This window comes from Tachypleus tridentatus, chromosome 2 (genome assembly GCF_004210375.1).
Source record: "Tachypleus tridentatus isolate NWPU-2018 chromosome 2, ASM421037v1, whole genome shotgun sequence".
Taxonomy (NCBI): Eukaryota; Metazoa; Arthropoda; class Merostomata; order Xiphosura; family Limulidae; genus Tachypleus; species Tachypleus tridentatus.
In genome coordinates, this window is record NC_134826.1 from 24,198,365 (window position 1) to 24,213,983 (window position 15,619).

General features: G+C 29.3%; 1 protein-coding gene across 9 annotated transcripts in view; it reads left to right on the forward strand.

Moving 5' to 3' along the window:
* The window catches only part of LOC143239618 (zinc finger RNA-binding protein-like), a 76,369-nt gene that overhangs the window by 20,523 nt on the left and 40,227 nt on the right, over window positions 1-15,619 (forward strand). For 4 of the 9 annotated variants that reach the window (XR_013021284.1, XM_076480909.1, XM_076480941.1 and 1 more), the window contains exons 4-8: window positions 2,534-2,656; window positions 9,222-9,401; window positions 9,699-9,946; window positions 11,828-12,007; window positions 15,258-15,435. Coding sequence is in view for 7 of the 9 variants with exons in the window: in XM_076480909.1 (XP_076337024.1) it covers window positions 2,534-2,656; window positions 9,222-9,401; window positions 9,699-9,946; window positions 11,828-12,007; window positions 15,258-15,435 (909 nt within the window). In the remaining 2 variants the exon portion in view is untranslated. The remainder of the gene's footprint in view (window positions 1-2,533; window positions 2,657-9,221; window positions 9,402-9,698; window positions 9,947-11,827; window positions 12,008-15,257; window positions 15,436-15,619) is intronic. The other 5 variants (XR_013021288.1, XM_076480918.1, XM_076480944.1 and 2 more) reach the window with 3 other exon arrangements.

Sequence of the window (15,619 nt, forward strand, 5' to 3'; positions counted from 1 at the left end):
CTTTGCATTAGTTTAGCATTTGTTGAAAAATGCGATGAAACTTCCATAATGTTATACTTTGGTGTTGATGAAATTTTCCCTCAAGCAAAACTGCTTCACTCAAGAACATTCCATTGGTAAAAATGGTTTTCAACATGAACATATATAATACAATTGTGTACCTATTAGAAACAATAATAAATGTTTGTCAGCAATTTTTTGTGACTTTTATTGACTGAGATCTGTTCAATCATGTCTAAACCTATTCATTGCTGAATAACCTAAAACAATGAAAAATTTCATGTTCTTAATTTTCATTATGCATTATAGTTTCTTGTCCTCTTTTGGATTGGATTCTAATGGTATTTGATGACCTCTTTTTTAATCTCTCTAACTTTAAGAGGAACCCTATTGTGACTGCATCTACATCATTTCATGCAAGAAACAAATCTTTTAATTATACTTGTTGTAAGACATTAGGTTTATTGTATTTTTAAACACTGTATTCTTACTTTTGTCCAATTGGAATTTTTAGGAATTGGAACATTTTATAATCATTGCATTCCATCCACACTGTGTTTATTTTGTATCCATTGCTGAATGTATATTTCACTGAATCCAGAGCTCTTCAGGCTGAATAAAGAATGTAATAGACCTAATTCTAAGTCTTGTGACAAGTGTAACTGTTATCAGACTTTTCATTCTTATATTTTCAAGTGAAACTTGGTTGAACATGAGTTTTGGACATTCTCCCAGTGTACATTAATTAAAAACAGATACTTATTGGTAAATTACTTTGCAAAGCACAGTGATCTTTTATAAAGATTGTGATAGAAATGGGAAAAGAACAAATCTTTATTGAAGATTTCTACAAAGAGATTGACTGATAAGGAAATAAGTTTGAAAAATAATTTATCTTTAAAAATCAGTATTTTGTGCTTTTTATTTTTTGACCAAATTGTGATGAACAAAGTAGTCACTGAATTTTGTATAAGATTAAAACCAGATTTTAAGGTTAAAATTTTGTTCATAAGATTGAAGACCTTTTTTTTTTAACATGTGCAAGCAATGGATATTTCATTAACGTGTGCTGATTCATACTTCTTGTTTTATGTGCATGTTCCCTGGAAAATATGTAAAAACTTAAATGTTTTAAAAATTTATGTTATAGTATTATTTCTTAAATGTGTATAATTTTTAATGAAAATGTAATAGTTGCAAAGAAAATGCATTTTATTGTGTCTTGGCTTGTTCCAGTGAGACTATATAACTGGTCTTTTTGAAATGGATTTGAAAATAGATTTTTTTTTATTATAATATTGGGAACCCAACTTGTATAAATGCAAACAAAATTGAGTTTGAATATGTTTAAGGCCTATAAAAAAAATCAAGTTAAACCAATTTATACTTGTGTGTGTTTAATTTTTCTCTTCCTATTTCAACTTGTTTAACCCTTTCAACACTGAGTAAATTGTTATAAATTTGAATGAATTATTTTATTGATGGCTTGCCAAGCCTAATGTTAAATTTTTAATTGAATATTTTATCCATAAAAAAAATTACTATTACAAATGTGTCACAATTAAACTTCATGTGTAATTTGAAACTACTCTTCTTATTTGCATAAATTTCCAGAGGTTATAATAATGTGGTATTTCTTGTAAAAAATTAGGAACATTGTTTTATACAGTTTAGTTGGAAAATATTTCAAATTTCAAATTAGGTCTCTTGTGGTTCAGTCAGCTATATATGACAAGTAAATTAACTTTCAAAGTGAATAACTTCTGTCCAGCTATAATTACATTCACATGTAAAATATGATAATGTCATTAAAGTGAACTTCATTTAATCCAGTAACCGAACAAGGTTTATTTGTAAAATGTGATGTATGATTAAAGAAATGGTTATATTGAGAAGTTCAAAATATAAAAGGTAGAAAATGAAAAAAATGTTTGTTTTTACCAGTTTAGAATGTTAGTATATATGATCAGCAAAATATATTCTAAAATAGATTGAAATAGTTTTTCCATCAGAGAAAACTTCATGGTTTTTGTTTTTCATTCTAAAGTTTTATATAAGATGCCAAAAAATATAAGTCTATATATATATATTTATAGGTAAACAAAAGGTGCATTTTTCTTTTGGTAGGTGCCAACGTAGACCATAAGATGCGATATATAGGGAATTTTTAATGATTTGTATTTACTAAAATGCTAATGTTATTGTGAAATGTAATGACAGTGGTTGATATAAAAATTTTCTCTTAAGGGTTTTATAACAGAATGGATTTGGTCAGTTTCTCCTTAGAATTAGATTCGTAAGCAAACGTCTTGATAACATAGTAGGCTATTTATTTTATTCCAGGTAGTTTAAATGTTGAACCTTATCACCTGGGTAAAGGATTTCTAAATGCTGATTATGTGTCTGTTATGAACGTAGAAAATAATTTCTTTAGGATGGCGTGTATGTATTGGTTAACCACAAAAGAAAGAGAAAATTTGAGGGAGTAAATCCCATAAACATTCCAGGATTTTATACCACCTTTCTTATCCAGGTATGACCTCCAACATTGTTTATGGATACAGCAGTGGTACTACTGCATATGCTGGAGTCAAGAATAAAACCGTATTCAATAAAAGCCCTCGTGCTGGAAACACCTTTGTGCAGTCATTAGTGAGTGAGTATTGTGAAAAATGGCAGTTTTCCCCGAGGGCAACAGCATGACAAATAAAATTAATATTATATTATAGTTTCAGTTTAAAGCCAGGGCAAAGAGGCTTATTAATTTTTTCATAATGAACTTTTGGCTTTTTCAGATCATCCTGTGAAATAGCAATATTCAGTGAAAGACAACATAAAAATGTAATACTGTACTGGGTATATTAAACGTTGTTTTGAATGACTTTAAAACAGCTGCAATCTTTCAACTTGTATGAATGATCATTACTGAAGAAACTCGAGGATCTCATAAATATCACCTAGTCTGTGTGTGTGTGTGTGTGTTTTTAACAACTTTGATATAATCTGTAGTTAACTCTTTATTTCTCTCTAATTTTTTTTTTTTTTTTAGATATATCCTTCAGTTGCTTTTGGATAATCTAACACACTAACAAACGTGCTACTTTTTGTATTAAGAAACATTTCTTCCATTCTTTTAATAAGAGTAACCTAATGTGAATGTACTTGTGCAGCTTTGCTTATGAAATTATTGAACTTTCTATATATTTTTCCTTCCTTTTTTATGTAATAATTAATTTATGTTTGGTCTCATGATATGGAAAATATCAGTGGACATGAAAGAACATTGTTTTTATCACCTTCTTGCTCAGATTGTTTTTCTGATGTGTTATTTTTTAATTTAGAGTGAGATAAAATCATTTGATAAAAGCAAACCATTCTTACTGTGTGAGTGAAGGAGTAATTGTGTATTAATGTAATGTATAGCAAGTGTAAGATAACTGTTATGAAATAAGCTGCAGGTAAGTATTAAATATTTGTTGCTCATATGCTCCATAAATATATCATTTTCAAAGGTCTTAGAAAGTATAATAGCTCTGATTTATAAATATTCTGTGACTTGCATTGACAAATTGTGAACTGTTATATTTGGATATTTGGTGTAAGTGCAACTGCAGGTGCCATTCTGACACTGTACATTTGTTGTATGTTTTAGTGTTTAAGTAATATCCAATATCAGTGTGAAAAGGTTTCCTTGTACATACATGTTTGGTGTAGTTTTAAAAAGGTGTTCATTTCATGTCTCAGATGTCATAATTTATACATTTTGTTGCTTTAGCAATGTAACAGTTGTGCTTCAGAACTAATTGTTTATTCAGTAAGCTACAGAGAAAAGTCTACACAGACTTACTTGTATTTAAAACTTAGAGCAGTACAATTTTTTAACTTGCACTTGCAAAAGCCAATTACAGATGTGTGCTTCTGTAACCGAATCTTGCTCTTTCAAAAAAAGATGCAGATATGAAAAATCTTTGGACACCATGTTTTCACTGTTTCTTAGTACTCTACACAGCAATGTTCAGAAGGAAGGACAAGTTAAAGCTGATTTACTTATCCCCTACCTTTACTGATGGCTTGGTATCTTGATGTGTCTTTTGTTACTGGGATGTGAGGATATTTTTCTATGTCCAAGTGCAAGAGCAGTTATTTTAAATGAATATTCTTAAAATTAGCATAATTTGTATACATTCCCATATTTGTTGTTGTATAAAAGCTAGAGCAAACATAGGATAGTTGAAGTAATGGAAAATGGTGACAATTAGATAACCGACTTGATTCTTTTCATGGCATTAATTGATTTACTTAGTTTCAATTAATTATTTTGTGAGACACTAATGAAAGTAATATATATTCATAGGCTATTGATTATGGATGTTCCATTTATACTTTTTAGTAGTGGTAATTAGACTTTTCTAATTTCAGCAGATGATTTGCTTAGTGGGTTCTTAGGCAGATGTGGAAGGTTGCTTCATTTGTGACTCTAAGGTTATGGTACTGGTATTGTTCTGCTAATTTGGAGGTTTTGTGTCAAATGCAATACAGCTGTTGAATTATCATTGATATAAAAGCTTATGTTATTGATGTTTTGAAGTTCTCATCTAGATTGGTCTATTGGTTTGCCAATACTCATTGCCTGATTCATATGGTTTGCATAAGATTAACTTTTTTCTTCAACTGAATCCTGAAGAAGTTACATACATACCAGCTGGTATATTGGTTTGTTATGGCTTTTGAAAAACTGGTTTATCCCTTGAGGAGCTTGGTGGTAAGTATTATGCCACCTCTAAATTTGCATTGATAAAAATTGGTAATACATAAAATTCACAGTATTTCAAAGACAGGCACTTCAAACACGTGTGTATAAACATCACAGTATTTCAAAGACAGGCACTTCAAACACATGTATAAATCTTGTAAATTTCCTCCTTTTACCAAGTTATTGTGTTCATGTTTTTACCCTTGCTTGAGGACAAAGTATCATACCAGCATTCACCACAGCTTCAAGTTAGAAAACTTTAGTGCAGTATATAAATGTTAGTTGAAATATATTAAACTAGCCTATTACTTTTCTGTGTTGCTCAAATATCACTAAACCATTACTAACATAAGAACAAGAGATCTACTTACTCAAGGCACATTGGGATGTAATAAGTTTTGTAACTTTACAGTTTGTTGTCACTTTGTGAGGAAGGGATGGATCTCTGTGGTAGATGATTGTGGGAAAGGAAATACTACAAGGTTCTAGAAGATATATATACGAACGTGTCAACTTTAAAAACTTAAATATTATTTTAAAAAAAACATTCAGATAGTTGAAAATATATAGTTTTTGACATTACTTTCAAACTTTAGTTTTAAAACTATTTGAACAAAAACAAGCCTCAAATCAGTGAAAACTTACAAATTTGTAGCTTAGTTTCATCCGTTAAGTTATGTCATTGCAGGTGGGAAATTTAAAGATTTCCAAAGACTCAATAGTAATTACAATAGGGAAGTAATTGAAAATTAGGGCTATCAGTTGAAATCTTTTAAACTAAATTCACTCAAAACATATATTAATAAAGCTTGCATCTCAAGAAAATTTAAAACCCCAAAATTTCATTTATTATTTTATTTTGGAGTTTATTAGAGGGAATATATTGCATGTAATGCTCTAATACTTGATGCTTTCATTTTATCTCTATAAAAACCTGAGATACTAGTTCATAAAGAGCTAAACTTGTGTTTACAGCTACTTCAAGTATACTTTGAAAGATTTCTTCAGTAGGGTTAGAAGATAGTGCAGTTATATCAGAGAATTGATATGTATCTTGCTTTATTTTTGGCGAGCTAGAAAAATACAGAGAACAGCTCATCCAAAGTGATGGAAATTTTAGTTTACAACTGTTAAAATTACTGTCCATTTCACATTCTGGATTGAGCACTTTAGTACAATTGTTTCAGATAATTTTCCAACATACAGTAACTCCCTATTAATTTAGAGAATGATTCCTAGAAGAAAGGCTTATAACGGATTTTCCAAGTATATAGCTGGTACAATAAGTTTAAAAGGTGCCCTGTGTTTTGTGCATTGTGAAAGTATGCAAACAGTTTTATTCTTAAGTACCTCAGTTCATGTTTGAAGCTCAGAGAAAAGTGAAAATATCAAGAAATCTCACTGAAAGTGTAATACTTATTTTTTAATTTGTGGTCTAAAGTTAGGATTCCAGTTTCACCCACTCTCACTTTAGACCATTTCCAATAACAAACCCCTCCTTCAAGTACATTTAGAAAGAAAAATTTAAGTTTTTACTTTGTACATGAACATGAATAAATATATTAGTGAAGTAGTAAGTTCATGTAAGATCAATATGTTACATATGTCAGACAAGAGAATCACCATATACAAAATAATATTCCAGTAGTAATTTTTAGAAACAAGAAAATTAAAGAAATCTTCGATGTCCAACAGCTAAAAATCTTCTAAACAAACTGAGGATTTACATTGATAAACCTAATCATCACTAATGGAAACATAAAGATAACTGTCAAAGGAGCTGTTAACATGCAAACCCAGTCCAATATATGAAATTCCTGTATCCAGTTGCTAAGATCCTAGGTTTGGAATCCAGTTAAAAGTTTCTTGTAGAATAAAGGCTAAAATATAACTATGGAGTGAGTTACAAGTAGATTTGTTAAACAATTAAAAGAAACCATCCTGGTAAGATAAGGCAGTTGTAGGCTACTAAAAATGTCAGCCAGGTTCTGTAATTACATCAATCACGGAAAATAACTTACAATACATTGTATACAATTTAATATGTATGTGAAATGTAGATACAACATCAAAAGTACTACAGATTTAATAGAATGTTAATTTTAAATTACTTTGTAATTAATGTAGATGTGCATTATATATGACAAAATACTGTAAAATAATCTATCTACTCAAGATATTATTTATAAATAGACTTATAAGGGAATGTGATATATTAATCTATGGCAAATTTATTCAGAGTCTAACAATTTCTGTTGTGTTTGTGACTATATACTTCACTCAGTTCTATATTTTGTGTAACTGTGGCATCTTTTAATAGATCTGTTTCGATTTCAGAGCAAGTGTTGTTTTAAAACTACTTTTCAACCATTTACCTATGAGGAAAGTTGTAGTGTAAAACATTTGAGTCAATTTTTTGTGATTAATATAAAGTCCATTCATAAAATGTAACTAATTTTAAAGTAGAAAGTAGTGCTTGTTAACCTCTATATGTTTGTTTTATGTTGTAAAATATCACTCCATTTCATTTAGTGAAAGGTGTCTGTGATCATTGAGGTGCTAATATTCATAATGGCTAGACTTAATGCATCAGTTTTCTCAGTAGGACAACTCCAAAGTAATGAATGAAACTTGGTTGAATTAAAATCTGTATTTTTTTTACTGGCATAATTAATTTTTTTGTTTGTATAAAAGGGGAAAATAATCAGGAAATGAAATTGAAGAAAAATGGAATACAAGTTTGATTGTACTGGCTAACACATACCAGTTTTCACCACTAATGTAAATAGAGTGAAAATACATAGTGTTTGACTGACTAAACACTAACTACTTAAAGAAACGATATGTTATTTGTTTTTTGTTGTTGGTGGTGGTGACATAAACATTACCTGTGGTTTTAAAAAAAAAGTGCTTTATTTAGAATGGAAGAAATAAGTGTTAGTACCCATAGGTACTCCTATTTTTGTACAATTTAGTGTAATAAAAAATCAGTTATTATTCTGATATAAAACAGCTTAAGCAAAACTGGTAAGAGTAGTTGATGATAAATAGCATTTTGACTGGTACAGTGTTTGTTGTATCCCAGTTGGTCTGATGATTCATGGAAGTGAGTGAAAGGTTTTGCTGGCACTTATGTTCTTCCTTATATCCACTCATAAGTTCCTTAATTAATAATATATCATTTATGGGAATAACACAAGTCAGTTAAAATATATTGCTGTAATGTAAATATATTTGATTAGCAGTCAAAAGTTGACTAATATCTCACAAACTATAAGAGTAACTTGTTGCTGATACTGCTTGAATAAGCTTGACACAGCCAGGTGGATGAGGCACTCGACTCGTAATCTTAGGGGTGTGAGTTCAAATCCCCATCGCACCAAACATGCTTGCCCTTTCAGCCATCAGGGCATTATAATGTGATGGTCAATCTCACTATTTGGTGGTGAAAGGGTAGCCCAAGTGGGTGGTGATGACTAGCTGCTTTCCCTCTAGTCTTACACTGCTAAATTAGGGACAGCTAATGCAGATAGCCCTCGTGTATCTTTGCTCGAAATTTAAACCAAACTAAATAAACTGCTTGAATATCAATTTTATATTTGTTGATCAGATGATGACTGAATGTGAATTTCAAAGTGTTTCTCATCTGATGGCTTTTCCTGCACAGCAGTAAATGCTTTAATCTTTTTTAATGTTTTAAAACACAAAATAATGTAAAATGTGACTTCATTACACATGCATACATAAGTGAAGTGTCTTGGAATTTAACAGTTTTTCTGCAGTATGGCATTAAAATATAGAATTTTTTGGTATTAATTTTCATTTACAAATACTTGTTTGTTTTTTACTAACCATAAAATATAATTGAGGATTGGTTATAAAAAAATTACTTACATTTGTTGATTGTTAGCTTGTGTTCACTATTTGTTTTAGTTATGCTTACTTCATGTAGTATTTTTATTTTTTGTAGTTGTGAACTAGCATGATTTTTCTCTTCTCTGTTTTACTCCAGCATTATATTTTTATTTTTCCATTTAGTCTTCATGAATATTTAAAAGTTGTTTGGCTAAGGAGAGGTGCTAACTGAATTTCTCTTCATCTAACTTATGAATCTCTGGGATCATCTGTACTCTTAAAAACATCATGTGATCATTTCTGATATTATAGTATTTTGACTAAGTTAAGCTTTTTTTTTTTTTCCTATTGGGACAGGTTTCAATACTTTCTAGTTTGGGAAGTTGATAATTTTTCAAAGTAGGAAGACCCATTTATAATTTAATTTGTAATTTAAGATGTACAAACCAAGCATTTAGAAAAGGATTAGTTAATATGTGAATTAACTGTACAAACAATTTAAAATATTGATACTCCATAGAGAATATACTGTATAATGAATAAGAAGTTTGCTAGTGGTCTTATTTTCAAATCTCTAAATTTGGTAAAACATGTATATGTATATGTTTTATAGCTGCAGGAAAACCTTCATATTCAACAAATACAGCATATGCATCTCAGCGTCAACCACAGAAGACTCAGAATGTGCCAGCTGGCTCAATTTCATCTTATGCCTACACAACAAATACACCTGGAGTATCTTCTAGTTACTCTACATTTAATACAGGAAGTAGTGGAAACTACACTACTAGAAGTAATACTCTTTTATTTATATGAATACCAGTTGTTTAAATTTAAAACAATGAAGCTTTAGATTGTGTGCTTTGGTTTTGTGTTTAATACCCATTGCATTGTAATTATTTTCAGTTCTATTAGAAGAACTTAGATAAAGAAACTTTAGATTTATTTGCACATTTTGAAGACATTATAATAAAAAAAGCATTTGTGAAACTAATTGTAATTGTTATGTGAATATTCAGAGTTGTATTCATAGTATAAATTAAAAGTGCGCTCCTTTGATCAGGAAAAGTCATTTTCTAATATATATCAGTTCTTTATGTAGCTCCTGTATATGGACATCAACAACAGACAGCTCAGTCTAGTACACCTCTTGCTGCTAATACTACTACCAATCAACAGAATACCACCACTTCTAATTTGCAGCCTTCAAAAGTTCACAGTAATAATTGGTCTGGTTTTAAAAGAGTACCTATGAGGTTCCAGAAACAAAAAGCTGCACCCAAACCTGAACAGTTACACTATTGTGAAGTGTGCAAGATTAGTTGTGCTGGTCCTCAGGTGTGGTATTTACCTTCTATGTATTAGTCAAGTTGCAATTCTATTTAATTATACCTTTAATTTATAACTTTGGCATTGTATGCTATTTCTCTAGTTAAACCTTGGTCTTTTTGTTCCATTTTATGGATTGCTTGAAAGTTTATTGAATGACCCTGTTGAGCTTTTGCATGCTTTTTAGCAAAGTAAAAAATGCTAGTTGAAATAAATTCAGTTCTAAAATAACTTATGACAGCTAATTATACAAGTTGTTAATAAAAATTACAAAGTTTTTTAAGTTATTGATAATTTGAGGTTTTTTATGGTAGCAGGATTTACAAGCAACTTTTTAAAAATATTTTATGTTGAGGAAGTATGTTAGTAAAGTTATGAAAAATGTGAAGGATTACATTATTTTTTACTGTAAATGAACTGATTGTATGAAAATAAAACTTGTATAGTGTTTTGTACCAGTCAACATGAGTTCAGTTGTAAAAATAACTGTTAATGAGGTTTTAGATCAATTTTTTGGAGCTATTAGTGTTCAGTTCATGCAAATTAATGTATTATATTTTCAGCAGGTAATATTCAGTTGGTTATTTTGAATGCAAAAATTGCATAACTTTCATTTGGTCTTTAAAATTATGAAATTGTCTTTTTCATTGTTGTTAAACCTAGAAATGAGGATTGAATATTAAATAGACTACAATTTAAAGAATAAATGTGAAATATACTCATATTACTAACTTATAGTAAGTGAAGATTACGTATAATAGAAAGTAAGGTGAAAGCTAAATTGTTTACTGTTTCTTTTTATCCTTTACTAGTAACAGAGTAATTTAAGCTTTATTCAAAGTATTTCTGTTTTAAAAATAGCATTTGAAATTTGCAGTTGAAAAGATATATTTATTAAGCAGTGATTAACCCACTTTTCAAATTGTTTGTGCTGGGGTTTGCCTTTAGCATTACAGATTATGTAATAAATGTATCTTTTTCTGAACTCAGTAATAAGTCTGAAGGCTTGTAATGCTAAAAATTGAGTTTTGGGCCTGTAGTGAATGTGGTATAAGTAATTTTTTGTATAGCTTTGTTAAATACCAACAACTGTTTTTAGATATGCCACATTTTAAAATATTAAGATTCTTCACACATCAGGAATGACATGAAAAGAAGTTTGTCTGTAATAATTTTTAATTCAGTAGTGTTAATGAAATAATTCAGGAGAATGTACAAAACATTTGTTATAAAAAATAAATTTTTTGAAAACTAATTATTTAACAGCCATTTGAAAAACTTAATTAGTATTAAAAATGGATAAAAAGTGGTAAAATAACTTCCTTAAATAAATGTATAGTTTGAAAAATAAAATCATTCTAATGAAAAATAACTAATTTAAAATTTGATTTCTGACAAATTTTGTACTTATTAGTTGAACATAGCTCAAATAGAGTTAGATAATTTAGTATTCCTTATTTATGATACAAACACACTATATTGAAGATATTTATGATGTAGATATTTGATTTACTGAAATAATTCTTTTATTGTGCTGTATTCAATAAAATATCATTAGTAAGACCCTCTTTGGAAGCTGCTTTTATCAGCACTCATGATCAAGTAGTTCATGGTTTGGGTTGCATCCACCATCAGTAAAACAGATGTGGGTGTAAAGTATTCCAAGTATAAGGATTTTAGTAATGCCTGTAATTAAAATGTGTTGATGTGGCCAAAATCTAGTTTCTGATTATATTTATGGTGAGGTGAATGTTTATGAAACTATACTTTCAACATATTTGATTCAGTTCTAAATTATAGTGTTCAATGCTTTTGATAATTAATGTTTAATTTACATTTGTAAACCCAGGCTAAGTAGTAATTCAGATATTGTTGTGATGATGATAATAGACATACAGAGAGCATGTAGAAGGTCAGAAACACAAGAAGAAAGAAGCCTCATCAAAACAGGGAAATAATATCGTACCAAATCCTCGAGGTGGAACATCTCTTCGATGTGAGCTCTGTGATGTTACCTGCACAGGAGCTGATACTTATGCAGCACACATTCGTGGAGCTAAACATCAAAAAGTGAGTGAAAGGAAGAACAGTTAATCATGTGTATTTTTTGATGCAGTAAGGTTTTAAAAGATTAGTTGTTTCTGTAAATAACCAAAATATTTCATTTTTTGAAATATGTAGATTAATTATTTGAAATATCTTTTATTTAAACAAAATGTAATTAGTTTCCTTTAAAACATCTGAAACTTAACTGAAATATTTACATCATCAAATGCTAATACAAGGTATATGAGAGTTTAAATAGAAATGGCAGTTATAAGTTTGGCTATAATCAAGCTGGTTGTTTAACATGAAAAATTAGAATTGTGTAACTCCAAATTATATTTCAGTACATTTTAAGCTTTTTATTTGTGTGCAGCAAAGCAATTGTAGAGCAAAAATATACAAAAATTACATCTATCTGAGGTTTATATTTAATGAAGTCAATATACAGTTCTATGAACTGTGTATAAGTAGTTTGGTTAAAGTTCAAATATCATAATGTTTATTATTATAGGGTACCTTCAAAATTTAATTAACTAGTAATCTCTGACTCAATAGCAGCAGATATGACTATTTTGGTAAATGGTGGGGTATTTCTTCTCATCCAGAAATCTGGAAGTTTGAGAGTGAGGTATATGGCTAGGTGTGGCATGATACAAAGATCTTTTCACCGTGCATGAATTTGATGACGAGGAACTCGCTTTTTTGAAAATTCAAGTTTGGGACAGCTTGAATAGATAATGAAATAAACTTTATCACAAATTTACAGTGTTTTGGCAAGGTTATTTATTTATGATGACAATTTTGTCAAAATGTCACACATTTGTAATAAAGTTTAATCAAGTTTGTCTTTGCACTTTGTGTTGTTTTCTTTAATTTGGGTAGTTGTTAAGGTGGTTTTATCTTACCTGCAAACTATTATTTTGCTATGTCATCATCATATTAGTACTCTTATGTCTTTTTATGTGTAGTGGACATTTACTACAGTTAGAAAGTCCTTTTATTCTCTATTCCTTACCTGATCTTAAATTGTTCCCCTTAGTATCCTCAAGATTCACATCATGTCACATTGTCTTCTCTGTCTTTACCATTTGAAGACAAGACATTGGATACATTTGTAACTATACCAATATGCATACGTACTTCTATTTAGGTTCTTTAACAGTATTGCTTCTAACATTTCCTTACTGCTAACTTTTTGAGGATCTGATGTGAATCATGGTTGCATTCATACTTGTAACACTTTAGACATTGCTAATTTAAATTTTAGGTTAGCTTTGAATCTTATCTCATTTACATCTTGTCAAGAACAAACTCTTAATACAGTCTAATTTTTGTCAGTAGTTCTTCAAAAAGTTCAAATGTTTAATTGATGTACTAAAATCATGCCATGACAATTGTCTCAATTAAGGTAAAAAATCACCCAACTGTACTGATAAAAAAAAAAAAAGTCATAATGTCTTTGGTTTTATCCTGTTACTGTTCGTTACATACTTTTAGATTTCTTATAAAATAATGCATGTTCCTATGGATTTTCAAAAAAAAGTAAATTCTGGATATAGTTACTGCAGAGTGTCCTACTTTTTCTGTTACTGTTGAGTCAAGGATTACTTGTCAACACTTGTCATTTGCCTCTTTTGCTCTGCATGTCATTAGGTTTTAGTGAGTTACATTCAAAGTTTAATTAAACTATATTGTAATATGTGATTAAACATAAAAATTTAGCTAATAACTCAGATTTTAATAGTATCTAAGTTTTAAATTCTTTGATTTTGTAAGGCAATATTTAAAAAAGTTCTGAATTTCTCTTAGTATGAGAATTGTGACATTTTATCTTTAGATAACTCGATTTTCTCTAAATGAGTTATCACTCTTTCAAGAAGTACAAAATTTAACATAAATTACTTATTATAATGTCATTATCACTCAGACAATGCATAATTTTTATAGCTTTTGACTTTATTTGTAGCCATCAAGTAGAAAATCAGATCCCTCTTCCCATGCCCACTTTTCACATTCTGTATTTTAGAACTTTCTGCTAGTTTTCTCTGATGTTTTATACCATATTATATATAACCAGTAGAAAGCTTAGGTTTTAATCTATCAAATGATGTGTTACATTACATTGTATTTTATACAGAGAATGATCAATTTTTATTTTAGTTCAAACATTTAGTGTGGTAGTACCATTAGTATAAAAATTAGGTTTAAGTTTCATTGATAGCAAAGGAAAAGAAAACCTGGGTAATTGGATATTTTTTGTTTTTCATGTGTATTCTCTATTTACTGCTATGGATGTAACTAAATTGTAAAACTTAAGAGTGTAATAGGTTACTTTAGGTAAGATAAAGAATAACATTAATAAAAGTTTTTCACGGTATGTTTGTAAGTAGCTGAAGTGTTATGTACTTTGATAAAATAATGATTTACATGTATGCCAAGTAATTTACAACTTGTTTGGCAGGATTATTTGTCAGACAAGGTTTATAGAAGCAAGAAAACAATAAATTAAGTAGAAATATACATATACTGTTAGAAATATTAAGATAATTAGGATAAACAGTTGTAGTTTTGTGTTACAGTTTGCAGTCATTTTAGAAAGAAAAAAGGATAACTTAAAATTACTTAATATTATTACAGTGGTTATGAGATCAGTAAAATGAACCATCCCTATATATAGTTATATTATTGAAAATAACAGATGAAATAAATTTTTCTGCAATAAAAAATGAATTTGACATTTAATTGAAGAGGTTTTAGGGATTATGCAATTGAAATTTTAAAATGAAGAAAAGTATTTTTGATCTTAACATGAAAATCAATAAGCTCATAACAGTCAAGCCTCTGACATTATATAATTATAGACAGTTTTCATAAAATTACCTTATTAAAATTTTTTATTTTTAGGATAAACAGTTTTAATTTGTTTTATAGATGATATTGGAGAGAGATGGGACAATTTTTTAAATGTCATGCCATTTGTTTTCATAAAGAATTTGAAGTACAAGGCCAGTCAAGTTAAAAACTTGAAGTAATTTTGTTTTTCAAAGAAGTCAGTTGAGTAGCTGTGAAGCAGTTTTGTTTTCTAGAAGTTAAGTAGTTGTGAAGTAATCTTGCCTTGTAAAAAGCATATGAAGTTGGTATGTAATAATCTTGTTTTGTAGAAGTCACATCAGGTGATTTATAAGAGATATTATTTGGCTTAATTTTTAACTGTTTGCCTGTTTTGCTGTTACTTCAGTCAATGTTACTAGAATATTTTTGTTACTTTTTGTAGGTCGTAAAGTTGCACACAAAACTTGGTAAACCAATTCCTTCTGCAGATCCTGTAGTCATTAGTACCAATTCCATCACTCAGAAAGGTATCAAAGGTGGTGATGGTGATTCTGCTAAGTCAGATGGTGGTACCTCAGGAGACAAAGCAAATGTATTGGTGCCTAAAATAAACTTTGTCGGTAAGACCATTTTATATAGGTTTTTCTTTATCTTTTTGTACTGTAAGTGTAATTATTTTATTATTCAAGAACAATCCTCGACAAATATTTTTGATCTAGGAGTTGGCCCCAAAACTCATGAGCTAAGTGTGCCTAACCTGACTACTGTTTGTACTGGGAAATGGGGGGCTACACTGGTGCCTCG